Source organism: Bufo bufo, chromosome 6 (assembly GCF_905171765.1).
Source record: "Bufo bufo chromosome 6, aBufBuf1.1, whole genome shotgun sequence".
NCBI lineage: Eukaryota > Metazoa > Chordata > Amphibia > Anura > Bufonidae > Bufo > Bufo bufo.
In genome coordinates, this window is record NC_053394.1 from 145,571,758 (window position 1) to 145,587,963 (window position 16,206).

General features: G+C 42.1%; 1 protein-coding gene across 4 annotated transcripts in view; it reads left to right on the top strand.

Annotated features, from left to right (window-relative positions):
* BCAS1 (brain enriched myelin associated protein 1) overlaps positions 1-16,206 on the top strand; it is a 179,587-nt gene that overhangs the window by 11,916 nt on the left and 151,465 nt on the right. For all 4 annotated transcript variants that reach the window (XM_040437019.1, XM_040437020.1, XM_040437022.1 and 1 more), the window contains exon 2: positions 2,568-2,649. In XM_040437019.1, coding sequence (XP_040292953.1) covers positions 2,578-2,649 — 72 coding nt within the window. In that variant the 5' untranslated portion in view covers positions 2,568-2,577. The remainder of the gene's footprint in view (positions 1-2,567; positions 2,650-16,206) is intronic.

Genomic DNA, 16,206 nt, shown 5'->3' on the forward strand with positions numbered 1-16,206 from the left:
ATCATAAAATATCTTTTATTAAAAATCTTTTTATATGTCACCTTATTTTAAGACCAGTAACGTTTTTATTTTTCCATAGAGGCAGCTGAATCAGGGCTTGTTTTTTGCAGGACAGGCTATAATTTTTTTGGTTCCATTTTGGGGCATAAACAACTTTTTGATTGCTTTTTATACCATATTTTTGGGAGGTGACCAAAATAACAATTCTGGCATTGTTTTTACAGCATTCACCGTGCTGGATAAGTAATATGATCCTTTTATATATCGAATTGTTGTACATGCATCCAATTATGTGTAGTATATATTATTTCTTCATTTTCTTCCAATAATAAAGGACTTGAATTGTATTTATTTTTCTTTTCTTTTTTTTCAAGTCCCACTAGGAGATTTGAAATTCCAATACTCTGATCACTTGTAAATTACATTACAAAACATTGCTGTATTATATTTTACCTGCCCCTGACTTTGGATTGGCTTTTGTACATAACACCAGAGGCCACTGTCAGGCCTCCAGTTACCATGGCCAACATCAGGACCATGCAATCATATAACGCTGGCCCGATGAGGCCCCTCTCTGTATTAACAACTTAGATGCCATGGTCACTATTGACTGCAGCAACTAAAGGGTTAAATGGCCAGAATCTGAGCTAGCTCCAATTCCAGATGTTGCTTCATGGTGTCAGCAGTATTTTACCATCTGCTTATGATGTAATAGTACATCATGGGGCCAGAAGGAGTTAAAGGGTTGTATAAGATTTTAAAAAATAACTGCTTTCTTCAAAGAGTGTCACACCTGCACACATTGCCTATTTGTATGCAGAAAATCCACATACAACTTTGCACCAAAACTGCATTAAAAAAATTTGCATAAATTTGAGCTATTTATCCCGGTTTTGGTGCATTTTTGAATGCAGTTTTTGTTGTGGATTTTCTGTGTATGTTAACAATCCCACTAAAGTCTATGGGGAAGACCACTATATATAAAGTGTGGAATTGCACAAACAGTTGGCATGCTGTGGATTTCAAAATCTGCACGGCAGATCAGTTTTCTGCATGGAAAATATTTCCAAGCTGTACATGAAATTTGTCAAATCTCATTTACTTTGTTGATACTGTATTACGCTGTTGTTTTTCCACATGAAAATCTGAAAAAACTTGCATAATCCGCAATGTCTGCAGGTACCCTTTAACTGAATAGGGCTGAACTGCAATACCATATGCAATCTGCGGACAAGTGTGACACTTGTTGGGGGGGAAAGTTCAGGATTAAATGCAGAGACAAGTATTTGGTATTTACTTGACACATGTTGTTGAACTGAAGCTGATGCTCCCTTATATCCTACAGCAGCAAATCCCTTACATCCAACACAGCGGCCGTGCTGCAGTTGAGTACCGCTAAGGTTACATGAGCCACAGCTGTCTCTAATTAAACTAATGAGGCTGCACTAGTCGGTGGGCCTGTTTGGTTAATGGCCCTCACCTTCAATACTGCACAGCCATTAACAATACAGGCCCCCTGAATAGTCCCACTGAACAGTAGTCGACTAGATTATGGCCACATCACAACAGCACCATGAGGTTGTACCCTTAGAGCCCATTCTACTATAGCAGTGTCTACCTCTTGGCCTGAATGAAGCCTGCATTAAATTTGGAGTGGAGCTTTGAACTTGCACTATGGAGGACATTTATCAACCCCAAAAAGCTGACATCAAAGAGTTGCAAAGTTTGTGTTACGCAATGCTTGTACAAAATTTAGCGACTTTCTAAAAGTGGGTGCATCGAGTAGGCGGTGCGGGGCTGCCACATTTATTAGAATTTATACCAGGAAACTGATTACATCCTAAGGGGGTGCCAACTTTAAACACCCAACACGGTGTATGGCAGATATCAGGAGGGCGTTAATAAATGTTCCCCTATATGTCTATCAACCATATAATGAAATTTATGGTTCTTGGAAGAGACATCCTTTCACGAGGTAGATTTTAAATTCCACCAGACAAGAGGACCCTCCCTATGGGGTTACCTTTTGCTGAATTCCCATATTTGTGCTGCTGGTAAGACATAAGGGAAGCATAGATTTCTAAGGCTGGATTCACACTTTTGTGCCGGCTATGTTATCTGCCCATATAACTCTGATGTGTCACACTCTGACCATGGATGGACCATAGGGATCTATGATGCTGTGAGTTCAGGTCAGCTAACCTGTGGTTGAGTCATTACACATCTGAGTAATACGGATGCATAACACAATTTGAATCTGGCCTAACATTATTCTGTTTTCCATTAGTCCTGACAAGAGCACAAGCTTGTCATCCTAGTTAGGTTACTTCTTTATAATAAACACAAGGTGAGAGAAGCTTGTTTTTAAGTCTCAGGGGGTCTACTTAATTGGTGTTTAATTGATTAATTAAAAATTTCATCTGGGGAAGAAATACCCCATTATTGAGCTGTGTAGGACTATGGGAAAACAGATTATTGTTAGAAATCCATTCTTCTCCCCAAATTAACGTTTCATATATAATGTTCCTATAAACAGCAAAATCACCATAAATGTGTTCTCTCGGCAGAGATCTCACCATGGGGAATGAAGTGAGTAGCTCAGAAGTTGAAGAGGAACAAGAGGAATCCATAAAAGAAAGTAATCTTGAGGTACAAAGTGCATGTTACACTAAACCTGACAATATTAAGTTATTTATTTATTTTATGCACTTATATAGCGCTACTATATTCCGCAGCGCTTTACAGACATTATCATCAAGCTGTGCCCAATGGGGCTCACAATCTAAGTTCCCTATCAGTATGTCTTTGGAGTGTGGGAGGAAACCAGAGGAAACCCACACAAACACGGGGAGAACATACCAGTACCAGCACCAGTACTAACCACTGAGTCACCATGCTGCCCATGATTATTACTAAAACTAAAAAAACACAAGCATAAATGATGTGAAAATTTTACCCCTGTGTTCTACATACACAGACTTGTAAAAATCTCCTCCTGTACTGATCCTGAGTTACATCCTGTATTATACTCCAGAGCTGCACTCAATATTTTGCTGGTGGAGTCACTGTGTACATCCATTACATTACTTATTTTGTATTGGTCCAGAGTTACATCCTATATTGTACTCCACAGCTGAACTCACTATTTTACCGGTGGAGTCATTGTGTATATGCATTATATTCCTTCTCCTGTCATGGTCCTGAGTTACATACTGTATTATACTCCAGAGCTGTGCTCTCAATTCTGCCAATGGAGCCACTGTGTAAATATAATACATTACTTATCCTGTAATGATTCTGAGAAACAGCCTGTGTTATTGTCAAGGACGTTCCCGCGACAGGTGGCAGGAGATTGGTGAAACTGGCAACACGTGGTTTGAGCTGACATGTTTTCCGTTTGGATCAAATGACGTCTGTGTTGTTTCTGGTGCTTGCCACACCTTCTTTCCCCAGGTGTGGCTATTAGAGTCATTTAACCTTCTCTATTTATAGTTGCTTCTCCCATAATGCTGTGGGGTTTATAGCTTCTGTTTGGACCTTTGGATAGACTGTGGTTGGATCTCAGCTGAGTTCCTGGTGCTTCCGTTTCTCCTTTGAAGTTACGTTTTTCCTTTCCCTTTTGTATTTTGTTTGGGTTTTGTGTGTTGCATTTCCCTATTGTTTGTATTAGGGCTGTAGGAGACTCCTGTTCGTCCTTCCTTTTGGAGGAACAGGTAGTCTTGTCCCTGCCATTAGTACCAGGGTCCTTGATAAGACTCTAGGTATTCCTGCGTATGAACTCACCTACCTTTGGGGTCTGTTCATACTGGTAGTCAGTCAGGATTTTGGTTAGGGTTTTCACTAGGAGGTGTCCATTTTCCTTCCCTAGTTTTCATGTCCTATTACCTGTTCCCCCCTTCCCTTCTATGCTCGGTGTGGTGTTTCCCTCCCACACAACGAAGCGTGACAATTATACTCCAGAGCTGCACTCCCTATTCTGGTGGGGAAGTCACATTACAGTACTTATCTTGTACAGTGGTGTGGTCTATATGGCAACTAACCCATTCCAACATTATACAGTGCAGTTTCTCTGTATATATAGTGTGTTTCACAAAAACTACACTGTGGACTCAAACTCACATGTCTGGAGTCCCCATCGACATCCTGTCAAAGGCTATATGGCTCACAAAGGTGTTATCTTCATTTAACAGGCCATCTGTGATATCTCCATTCACCATATACATCTTTGGCTAGGTTCAAAGAAACAACGTATAATTTAAACAGATGCCTCCGACAGATGCTATACAGTGGCATCCGTCACCATAGAGTTCCATTGTAAGAAAAAAAAAGGATATGTTAACATGTGTGTTTTTTTTGCAGCGCATATGTTAAACATAAGACAAAAACGTGATTTGAACCCAGTCTTACATGGCATGAATACTGCAGGCGTTTAACCCTCAGTAGTGGACATATTAGGCTACTTTCATATCTGCGGCACTATGTTTTGGCCGCTGGTTTCAGCAGAGAATGCCAGCAATCGGCTGGACACAAACCACAGCGTGCAGCGGTTTGTGTCAAGCTGATTCTCGGCAAAAGAAAGAATTATAGATGATGGTTAATGATGTACACCATAAATCATGCAGCTAAGAAAGACCATATCATACAGGGCATGAAACGCTTAAAATATAACTTTTATTTATTAAAGATTACAAATAAAAATAATAGTAATGATCGTCAAACAAATGTCATGAACCTAGGTTCACTAAGTTAGATACCAATCATAAGGGTGGGCAATTGGTAGAAGGTATGTAACAGGGTAATCCCTGTATACCCCTCTGCCCAGAGACGTGCCCAGATGGTGGGTACTCTCTGTCCTCGTGCCTGCCCTCTATCTGTAGCGATTACAGGATGACATGGTGCCAGATAAACATATAGAGAAAATCACATGGATAGTGGCAGTCACAGATAGATCACTCACATAATCTGAGCACTGGGGTCAGGTAACTCCTCAGCTGGATAAGAATAGTGCATCACAGTATAGTGGCAAGGAAAGAGTTTAAATACTGGCGTTAGGGCAGAGCTTCCTCCCGCCAGTGGGATGGAACGCATGAGGAATGCTTCCTCCCGCCGACGAACATACTTAAGGTAAGGTGGAACGCATGGAGAGAAACATACGTTCCAAGATGCGCGACGGAGGGAGAATAGGAGGGAGGGACGCTGCGGAGTGAATCAGATGGTGCGCATCAATATGCCCGTGCATTCCTGAGGTAGGGAGGGAGGGATGCTGTGGCATGAATCAGATGGTGAGCATCAATATGTCCATGCGTTCCAGAGGATACTTAGCTGGTGTTACTTATAATAAGATGAGGGCTAAGTGAGTAAAGACTTTTGGCAGTATTATGCAAAAGAGGTCTCCCCCAGTGGGTTAGCCATGCAGCTCAACAGCACCTCAACTTCGCTCCAGCCATGTACATGTATGAACAGCTAGGATAGGGCTAATACGCGATCAAACGCTGAATGGCTGAAACAGCATGGGGGGCCAAGGAAATAGATGAATTAAATGAAACAAAACAGACTGTGCCCCACTTGACCTTCTCCATGCTATTAATATTCAGAACAATGTTGTTCCCCCATGTTTGTGCTAAAGGAACCAGGTACCAAATAAGTTTGGATGCCATGGAAAAATATATCCCATGGTGATGTTTTAGATGCATCTTGCATCGTAGACTAACGGCATTTAATGGATGTACATATTGGACTACCCAAGCTGGAGTATCTGGCCACAGAGTATTACACACATATAGGGGGGTCCCCACAGACTCAAATGAAACATGAGAAAGTAAGTCTTTCATTGAGACCTCCCGGCGACTGGGACCGAAAACAATAGATCCATTTGGATTCTTTCTGGAGAATCCTACGGTCCCAGTCTCCCTTCCTCAGGGAGGGAGGTATCACCTCAAGTGCTGAAAATTCCCTGTTGTGGAAATCCACTACATGGTTCGCTACAGGTGTATTGTACTTTTTATAGATATCAGTAACGTGTTCACAGATCCTTCACCTGAACTCTCTAAATGTCTTGCCTATGTAGTCCTTTGGACAGGAACACTGGCAAAGATAAATCACTCCTCTGCTTTTGCAGTTGACAAAATCCTTGATTGGATAGCTATATTTAGTGGCGGAGCAAATGTTAACCCTAGAGGTAAATATAAACTCACAGGCTTTACATCCTTCACAGCGGAACATTCCAAGCGGTTTTTATTTAAGCCAGGTTCCTGCTTTTTTGGGGCCTGAGTAATGACTATGTACCAATTGATCATGGAGACTCCTTCCTTTTCAATAAGTGATGCTAGGGAATGGCGAAATTACATTAGAGAGACTAGGGTCTAGTAATAGGATGGGCCAATATTTTTCAAAACACCTTTGATTTCTCTATTGGCCACATCGTATGTAGAGATGAGTCTAATAAGCCCGGGTCTTTGCCAGAGGAACATTGGAGTAGATTACTTCTATCTTGAACTTGTGCCTGTTTAAATGCATCCCGTAGGATCGGCTGAGGATAGCCCCTTTGTAGGAATCTCTTATATAATTTTCTGGCTTCAATGTGGAAGTTTTCGAGATTTGAAGCAATTCCTGAGCATTCTCAATTATTGACCTTTAGGAATGCCTTTTTTAAGGGCCGGTGGATGATACCTGTCCCAGTGTAGAATATTATTAGTGACTGTGGGTTTTCTAAAAACGGTCGTGACAAGTTTGTCTCCCTGTTTCTGAATCATCACATCCAAGAAGGTTATGTATTCAGTATGAATCTCAGAGGTGAAAGAAAGAAAGGCCGATCTCTTTGGTGTTGAGTGTATTGATCAGCTCCCCAAACTCCTCCTGGCTACCATTCCAAATCAGAAATATGTCATCTATGTAGCGTGTCCAAAAAAGGACCTTGTCATTCCACCATGGTTGGCTATCTGGAAAAACTATGTTGTCCTCCCACCAGCTCAGGAAGAGATTAGCGTAAGTGGGGGCACAGGGGCCCCCCTGAGCTGGTTGTAGAACCATATATTAAATAGAAAAAAATTGTGTTTGGGGGTAAACTCAAGAAGAGCCAAAATAAAGCAGTTATGAGTCATGAAGTGCATTTCTCTAGTGCTTAAATAATAAGCCACCGCTGACATACCTCTGTCGTGTGGAATAAAGCCATAGAGTGATTCTACGTCAATGCTGGCGAGTAGGCTAGAGGGATCAATATTTAGTGTCTTAATTTTCCGTAAAAAAATCAGTCGTATCCCATGTAAAGGAGGGCAGAGATGAGACATATTGTCTCAATACTCTGTCGATATATATACCACAATTCTGTGTCAGTGAGTTCACCCCAGAAACTATTGGGCAACCCTTAAGGGAATTAACCCCTTTATGAATTTTGGAGACCCCATAGAATGTTGCGACCTGGGGTGAATTTGGTAAAATGATATTATATTCAGCCTCACTACTGGCACCCTTACTTAACCTTTGATCCAAGATAGGCTTAAGGTCAAGAAGGAACCTTTCAGTGGAATCAGAAGGCAAAACCTGGTATCTCTCATAGTCTATGAGGAGATTCATACACATCTTTTGACACTTGTCATGGTCCAGAACAACCAAATTGCCTCCTTTGTCAGATGGCTTGATAATAATTGAAGTATCTCTCTCCAAATTATTAAGGGCTTCAATTTCGGCCCTAGATAAATTCCGTTAGTGAGAACCCTTAATCTCAAGGTTCTCAAGGTTGGATATGACCATTTGGAGAAAAATATTGATGTGCTCAGAATTGACTGGAGGAGGAAATCTGGTACTCTTAGGACATAACTCTGTACAGGGGCCTTCTCCAGGGTTTCTAGAGCCCTGTTCCCATAGTTCCAGAAATATCTGGAGGTATGGGAAGTCTTTTTCATGGATCCCCAACTGTTCGCAGGTATGCCTGTTGAAGTTCCTGAAAAATTTGTGCCAGTTTAGTTTTCTACAGAAAAGATGTAAGTCCTTTACCCAGGTGAAAGGTTCTAACCCTGTAGTGGGTACAAAAGATAATCAATTTTGTAGAAAATTGATTTCAACCTCGTTGAATATACGGGAGTAAAGATTAACTACTTGTAGACCATCACTTTTTATCGATTCTCTCACCCTTTGGTGCAATCCTGGAGTTGATAGGGGATTTCATTTTGATTTTAAAAAAGGGACTGATTGTTTGATGGTGATTCTTTGCATATTTGCTGGATTGTGTCTGGATCTCTGCCTGACGCCATTATAGTTAATGGGAATGGTGGGCATTCTGGTTGCATCTGGCAGTGCCGGATCCAGAGAATTCCAGCAGGCTGTTTCCCTTACCAAGTATCACGTTGATGTCTCCCAGTTTTATAAGGCACACTACATGGCACATCAGCATGGCACAACACAGTGCTTCAAATAAACATAGTTACATAGTTGGAAAAAGACAAAGGTCCATCAAATCCAACCTGTAATCCTGCTATATTGATCCGCAGAACAAATCCCTGGATCAATGTCCATCTTCCTTTTAAAAAGGGGTTGAGCCAAAGGGAAAGGGTGTAGAACAAGATTTCTATACATTGTCATAAGCCTCAATGTTATTTTGAATTAAAAAGTCATCTAAACCTTTTTGAAGCCATCTACTGTATTTGCTGTGACCAGCTCCTGCAGCAGGCTATTTCAGAGATTCACAGCCCTTACTGTAAAGAATGATTGTCGTCTCTTATGACTGAATCTTTTTTCTCCAGGCGTAGGGAGTGGCCCTTGCTTTTTGAGGGGGTTTAACACAGAATAGCTTCTCCCAATATTTTTTGTATGATCTGTTTATATATTTATGCAGGTTAATCATGTCTCCCCTTAGATGTCTTTTTTTCAAGGCTAATTAAACAAATTCAGTTTGTCTCATCTTTGCTCATAGCTAAGATCTTCCAGGCCGTTTATGAGTTTAGTTGCTCTCCTTTGCACTTTTTCTAACTCCAGGGCATCCTTTTTATGGACTGGTGCCCAGAACTGAACCGCATATTCCCGGTGAGGCCGTACCAATGCTTTGTAATATTACATACCTGTCCCGTGAGTCCATATCTCTTTTAATACAAGACAAAATTCTGTTGGCCTTACAGGCAGCTGATTGACATTGCATGCTGTTATTTAATATGTGATCTACTAATACACCCAGATACTTCTCAGCAAGTGACTCTCCCAGTTTTACTCCCCCTAGAACATATGCTGCATGCAGATTATTTGCCCCCAGGTGCATAACTTTACATTTATCTATATTGAACCTCATTTGCCAAGTGAAGGCCCAAACAGTAAGTTTGTCCAAGTCCGCTTGTAACTTATTAACATCTTCCATAGACAGTACCGTATTACAAAGTTTGGTGTCCTCTGCAAACATAGAAACGTCACTATTAATCGCATCCTCTATGTCATTAATGAATAAGTGAAATAATAGCGGACCCAGCACAGAACCATGGGGTACACCACTTATATACAGGGACCATTCATTGACCACAACTTTCTGTATACTATCTTGAAGCCAATTTTTAATCCAATTACAAATTATGCAGCACTGTCACGAACCAGCGGGTGTGAACCCACAGTGCCACGTGTCCTACCTCCTCTAAGGGCATTGTCTAAGGGAACCCCTCATTCTTCACAGTACCCCTGATGGTGGGGATAGACTCTCCAGAGGGGAACACCAGGTCGCTACCTCTTGAGGAGGATTGTCACACAAGGCAACTGGTCCCGACAGACCAGGAGGTACCAGAGCAAGGTACCAGAGGTACAGACGTAGTCAGCAGGCTGATTTGTAACCAGGAGCAACAGTGGAGGACCAAAGGAAGAGGCAGAGGCAAAGTCAAACAAGGAATAGGTCAGGGTAGGCAGCACAGGTACAGGTCAGGCAATCCAGGTCGGCAACAGGAGAGTCAAGGCAATCAGGCAGGGATCAAGCAGGTAGCAGAGTCCAGGAACACAAGCATGGGTCAGGTAAACTAAAGCTCAAGCACAGATATCACCAACCTTTGCAGGACACAAGGACCTTGATGCTCAGGCATCTGGGAAGGGGGCTGAGCCACATGTATACATGCAGGAGGGCTGGGACTGGTCAGCAAGGTCACATGATCTAACCCATAAAGTACAGGAAGTGACGTGCACCAGCCCTTAAGGAAGTACTGCAGGGAACAAGCAGCAAGTATGCTGTGGCCAGGGCGTGAAGGAAACTGTGGAGCGGATCCCAGAACAAATAGTACCTACAAGGACAAAGCCCAGCACTACAGCGGTGAATATGGAAGCACTGGCAGCACCTCTGAACACGGCGCCTGGGACAGCTTTCCAGCTGTCTTACATTTAAACCATTTTCTAGGCCTAAACCAGGCACACCACACCACACCAACTTTTTTTAGACCTGGCATGAGCGGGGAATAAGTCGCAGATTCTGATGCACTACAAAAGTGGCGTATATCTGGTCATACATGACCCTCTATATTTCTAAACTAATAGACCTCAATTTACCTATTAGGTGTCCGTGAGGGACAGTATCAAACACCTTTGCAAAGTCCAAAGACACAATATCCTCACCCTTCCCTCTGTCCAGGCTTCTAATCACCTCCTCATAAAAACAAATCAGGTTAGTTTGACAACTTCTGTCCTTAGTAAAACCATGATGGGTATCACTTATGATATCATTAACAGTTACATAATCCTGTATATAGTCTCATAGAAGGCCCTCAAGCATTTTCCCACAATATCAATTACAAGAAACAGTAACATAACAGTCCAATATGGGTGGTAATCCATAGGAACGGAACAGTGGATCAGTGTCTGCACAGAGCTTGCTCTGTAGATTTTAGTTCTGTTTAATGTCATCTTTACACTAGGCATGTACAGTGATGTAATGTATGAAAATTAAGTGCCACCTTGCATTAAAGGAGCATAGCTGAGCTGCAAAGGAGGGGCTTGCTGACTGTTTCCATTAACATCTGTACAATAATAATTTCAGAAAGTTTCTAGCTATAACTCAGTATCTGTACAAGATAAGTAGTTTAATGTATGTACACAGTAGGGTTGTTTCGGGTATCGAATTTTCAATACCCAAATCGATATATTTGCCTGCTATCGACCTCAATACCAGGATTTGCCTTTTTTCGATACTAGGCTTCGCTATTGCGCAGTCTAGTATTAGAGAACAATGAGCGCGCTGCTCTCAGCACGCTCTGTGTTCTCCTCAGCATCACAGGGGAGAAGGAAGCAGTCTCTCCCTCCCCCCCTGTGCCGCTGCTGCCGCTGCCACCAATGAGGAGAGAGGGGGCGGACCTACTGCGCCACCAACCCCCACCAGTAATAAAATCATTGGTGGTGCAGTGCGCCCCCAACCCCCCCCAGTATTAAAATCATTGGTGGTAGTGGCCACAGGGTCCCCTCCCCTCCTCCTCATTGGTGGCAGTGGCAGCTTCTGATCGGAGCTCCAGCAGTGCAATCCTGGGGCTCCGATTGGTTACCATGGCAGCCAGGATGCTACTGAAGCCCTGGCTGCCATAGTCGGCTCCCTGCTGCTGTGTGTACCATGCACAGGGCAGCAGGGAAAGTGTGAAGTCCTATTCACCCTAATAGAGATCTATTAGGGTGAATAGGACAAGGGATTAAAAGATCCCAGGTTCTGGCCCCTAAGGGGGGAAATAGTTTTAAATAAAAAGTTTTTTAAAAAAAGTAAAAAAAACATCAAAATATTAAGCATAAATCACCCCCTTTCCCAATTTTAAATATAAAATATATAAACAATAAATAAATAATCATATTACATATCGCCACGTCTGAAAAGTTCAAACTATTAAAATATTTGAAAAAATGTCCTATGCGGTGAGCACCATAACAGGAAAAAAAAAAAAAAAACTGTGCGATTCGCCTTTTTTTTGGTCACCTTGTGCCCCCCAAAAATAGGATCGGACTGTTCTATTATGGGCCGGACGTTCCATAAAATGCGGAATGCACGCAGCTTTCTATGGTGTTGATGGTATCGAGTATCGCAATACTTTTTTATGGTATCGAAACCGAATCAAAATTTTGGTATCGAAACAACCTTAGTACACAGTGACTCCACCAGCAGAATAGTGAGTGCAGCTCTGGAGTATAATGCAGGATGTAACTCAGGATTAGTACAGGATAAGGCCTCCTGCACACGATCGTTTTTTTTGAAAGATAGAACATGTACTTTTATTGCCCACAAATCACGTTCCGTGGCTCCATTCAAGTCAATGGGTCCGCAAAAAAAACTGAACACATACGGAAATGCATCCGTATGTCTTCCGTATCCATTCCATTTTTGCGGAACCATCTATTGAAAATTTTATGCCCAGCCCAATTTTTTTTATGCAATTACTGTATACTGTATATGTGCAAGCAGAGCACTTGTAGCACTCAGTGGATGTTTGGAGCTAGAGTAGGGTTCCCACCCCTTCTATAGTAGATACAAAGACTCCAGCCAAGTCGTATTTAGTGCAATTTGTTTTATTTGCCGCTACTAGGTAAGTTGCTCCTGGGGCATTAGACCCCCACCATTCTTTATTATGTACTTCTTAGCTGGTCTGTTAGGAATGTGTTAACAGTGACTATGATAGAAAATGTTAAACAACCACTGCTTACCTGATAACCTCCTTAACCCCACAACACAGCCCTCCCTTCTTTGATTGAGAGATGGCGGCACCTGACTGTGTCCTTACCACGAGAGGCTCTTTCAGCCTTGAACTTCAGCATATGAAAATAGGCATTGTTACTATTTTATTTTACCTGATTGCTTTTTTCTTCTTTTTTCTTTCTTTTTATTCCTTAAAAATTTGGATCTGTGAATCCACTACTTTCCTATAAAATATATATATGTTTGTGGAAATATGACGCACATAGAGACTTATTGTCACAGCCAGACAGCTGAGAAGCTCTGACAGGAGCCGTTCAGATCCTCCTCCTTGAATTTCTTTGTTTTGGTTTAGTTCCTCATCTCGTTAGTCTATCTCAGCTGTCATGCAGTTGGACTGATTGCTGCCCTTTAAGTTCCTCCCTAGAATGCAGTAGTGTGCGGCTTATACAACTTCCTGGAGTGTGTGTGCATGCTGTTCCTAGTTCCCAGTCCCCAGTCCACAGTCCCCCGTCGTCTGCAAGATAAGTGCTGTTTATGTATTTATGATTTTCTGTTTTCTGGATCCAGGTGACCCTGACTCCCTCCGTGTCTGTGTAGGGAGCCGGTGGTCGTGTCCCCTCACTATTGTAGGGTCTTCAGGTGTAAGATAGTCGAGGTACGTGGATATGCGCCCATCCACCTTTGGGGTGGTCGCATAGGCTGAGCAATAAGGGAGAGCGGCAGGTCTCATGCAGGGGTCTCCCTTTTGTTCCTTAGTTGTGGATCCAGTGAGTCATTGTTTATATTGTATTGTCTTGTTTCCTGTACACCATCCGTGACACTTATGCTATGTATCCGCTGTCATGTTATACGGCACTCTGATTTACATTATACCAATATTTATTTTTATGTTTTGCTGCAGTCTGATGAAGGCACGGAGGTGCCGAAACGTCACTCCGCCGCAGCAACCACCATCGATATGCAAATAAAACAAATTGCACTAAATACGACTTGGCTGGAGTCTTTGTATCTACTATTGTATACTGTATATGCCATACGGAAAAACAGAACGGAAACACAACGGAAACAAAAAACGGAGCAACAGATCTGTGAAAAACGGACCGCAAAACACTGAAAAAGCCATACGGTCGTGTGCAGGAGGCCTAAGGAATATAATGCATGTACACAGTGACTCTACCAGCAGAATAGTAGAAATAGAAGGCCACAGCAGCATATCCAACCAATTCTTATTTATTGTACAAAACTTCACAGCATAGTGTACAAGGGTAGCAACGTTTCGGCTAGGAATAGCCTTTGTCAAGCATGCTTGACAAAGGCTATACCTAGCCGAAACGTTGCTACCCTTGTACACTATGCTGTTAAGTTTTGTACAATAAAGAAGAATTGGTTGGATATGCTGCTGTGGCCTTCTATTTCTACTATTCACCTGTGGACCGCTTTGGATCTGGGGTCTCCTGCCCAGCTGCTGCATTGCTTCCACCATTGCTCTGCATAAGCCGCATGAAGTGCTGCTCCTGAACCCCCTTTTTTTCCCTCTACCAGCAGAATAGTGAGTGCAGCTCTAGGGTATAAAACAGGCTGTAATTCAGAATCAGTACAGGATAAGGCCTAGTTCACATGTCACTGGTTTGGTCAGTGATTTCCATCAGTGATTGTGAGCCAAAATCAGTTGCAGGTCAAAAACACAGAACAGGTGCAAATCATTCCATTATACCATATCTCGGTGTAGGCTTCCCTTCTGGTTTTGGCTCACAATCACTGATGGAAATTACTGACCAAAACACTGAAGTGTCAACTAGGCCAAAGTAATGTAATATATTTACAAAGTGGCTACATTGGCAGAATTATGATTGCAGCTCTAGAGTATAATAAGGATGTAACTCAGGGTCATTACAGGATAAGTAATGTAATGGATATATATATATATATATATATATATATATACAATGGGCCAGATTTATCATTACTCTGACAGCTCACTCCACTTTCACATATAGGCCCCTTTCACACGGGCGAGTATTCCGCGCGGATGCGATGCGTGAGTTGAACGCATTGCACCCGCACTGAATACCAACCCATTCATTTCTATGGGGCTGTTCACATGAGCAGTGATTTTCACGCATCACTTGTGCGTTGCGTGAAAATCGCAGCATGCTCTATATTCTTATCACTTAGAAGTGAATGGGGTTGCGTGAAAATCCCAAGCATCCGCAAGTAAGTGCGGATGCGGTGCGATTTTCACGCACGGTTGCTAGGAGACGATCGGGATGGAGACCCGATCATTATTATTTTCCCGTATAACATGGTTATAAGGGAAAATAATAGCATTCTGAATACAGAATGCATAGTAAAACAGCGCTGGAGGGGTTAAAAATAAATAAATAATAATTTAACTCACCTCAGTCCACTTGATCGCATAGCCCGGCATCTCCTTCTGTCTCCTTTGCTGAACAGGACCTGTGGTGAGCATTCATTACAGGTAAAGGACCTGTGGTGACGTCACTCCGGTCATCACATGATCCATCACATGATCTTTTACCATGGTGATGGATCATGTGATGACCGGAGTGACGTCACCACAAGTCCTGTTCAGCAAAGGAGACAGAAGGAGATGCAGGGCTACGCGATCAAGTGGACTAAGGTGAGTTAAATTATTATAATTTTTTTTAACCCCTCCAGCCCTATTTTACTATGCATTCTGTATTCAGAATGCTATTATTTTCCCTTATAACCATGTTATAAGGGAAAATAATACAATCTACAGAACACCTAACCCAAGCCCGAACTTCTGTGAAGAAGTTCGGGTTTGGGTACCAAAAATGCGCAATTTTTCACATGCGAGTGCAAAACGATACAATATTTTGCACTCGCGCGGAAAAATCACGGGTGTTCCCGTAACGCACCCGCACATTTTCCCACAATGCCCGTCTGAAAGAGTCCATAGAGTCAGTTTTGGCCAAGTCAGATTTATGATCGGCCCTTTAAGACTGTGATAAATGTGGTTTGACGGTAGCAGTTTTTCCGTCAGTAAGCAGCTTTACAAAAGTCGCACGTCTTTACGAAAAAGTCGCATGTTGTATTAAAAAGTCTCATAAAATAAGCATTGTCCTCACTGGAGTGAAATTGCGCATTTTTTCGTGACTTTTTTGCGACTTTTTAAATAGTCCCAATAGTAAATCAGTCTAGAGATTCATTTACATAAGAAAACACACCCACTTTCAGAAAACTGGCGAGCATAGTGCAGAGCAGAAAAAAGTCGCAAATTTGTGCGCAGTTTTATTGATTGCGCAAAAATTTGCAACTTTTTTACTCCATTATTCTGACTTGAGCTAATGATAAATCTGGCACAATGACTCTACCACTAGAATAATGAGTGCAGCTCTGGAGTATATTACAGGATGTAACGTATTGTAAAGCACTGCAGAATATGTTGGCCCTATATAAATAAAGATTATTATTATCTCAGGATAAGTACAGGATAAGTAATGTATGAACACAGTGATTCCACCAGCAAAATAGTGAGTGCAGCTCTGGAGTATAATACAGGATGTAACTCAGGATCAGTACAGGATAAGAAATGTGAT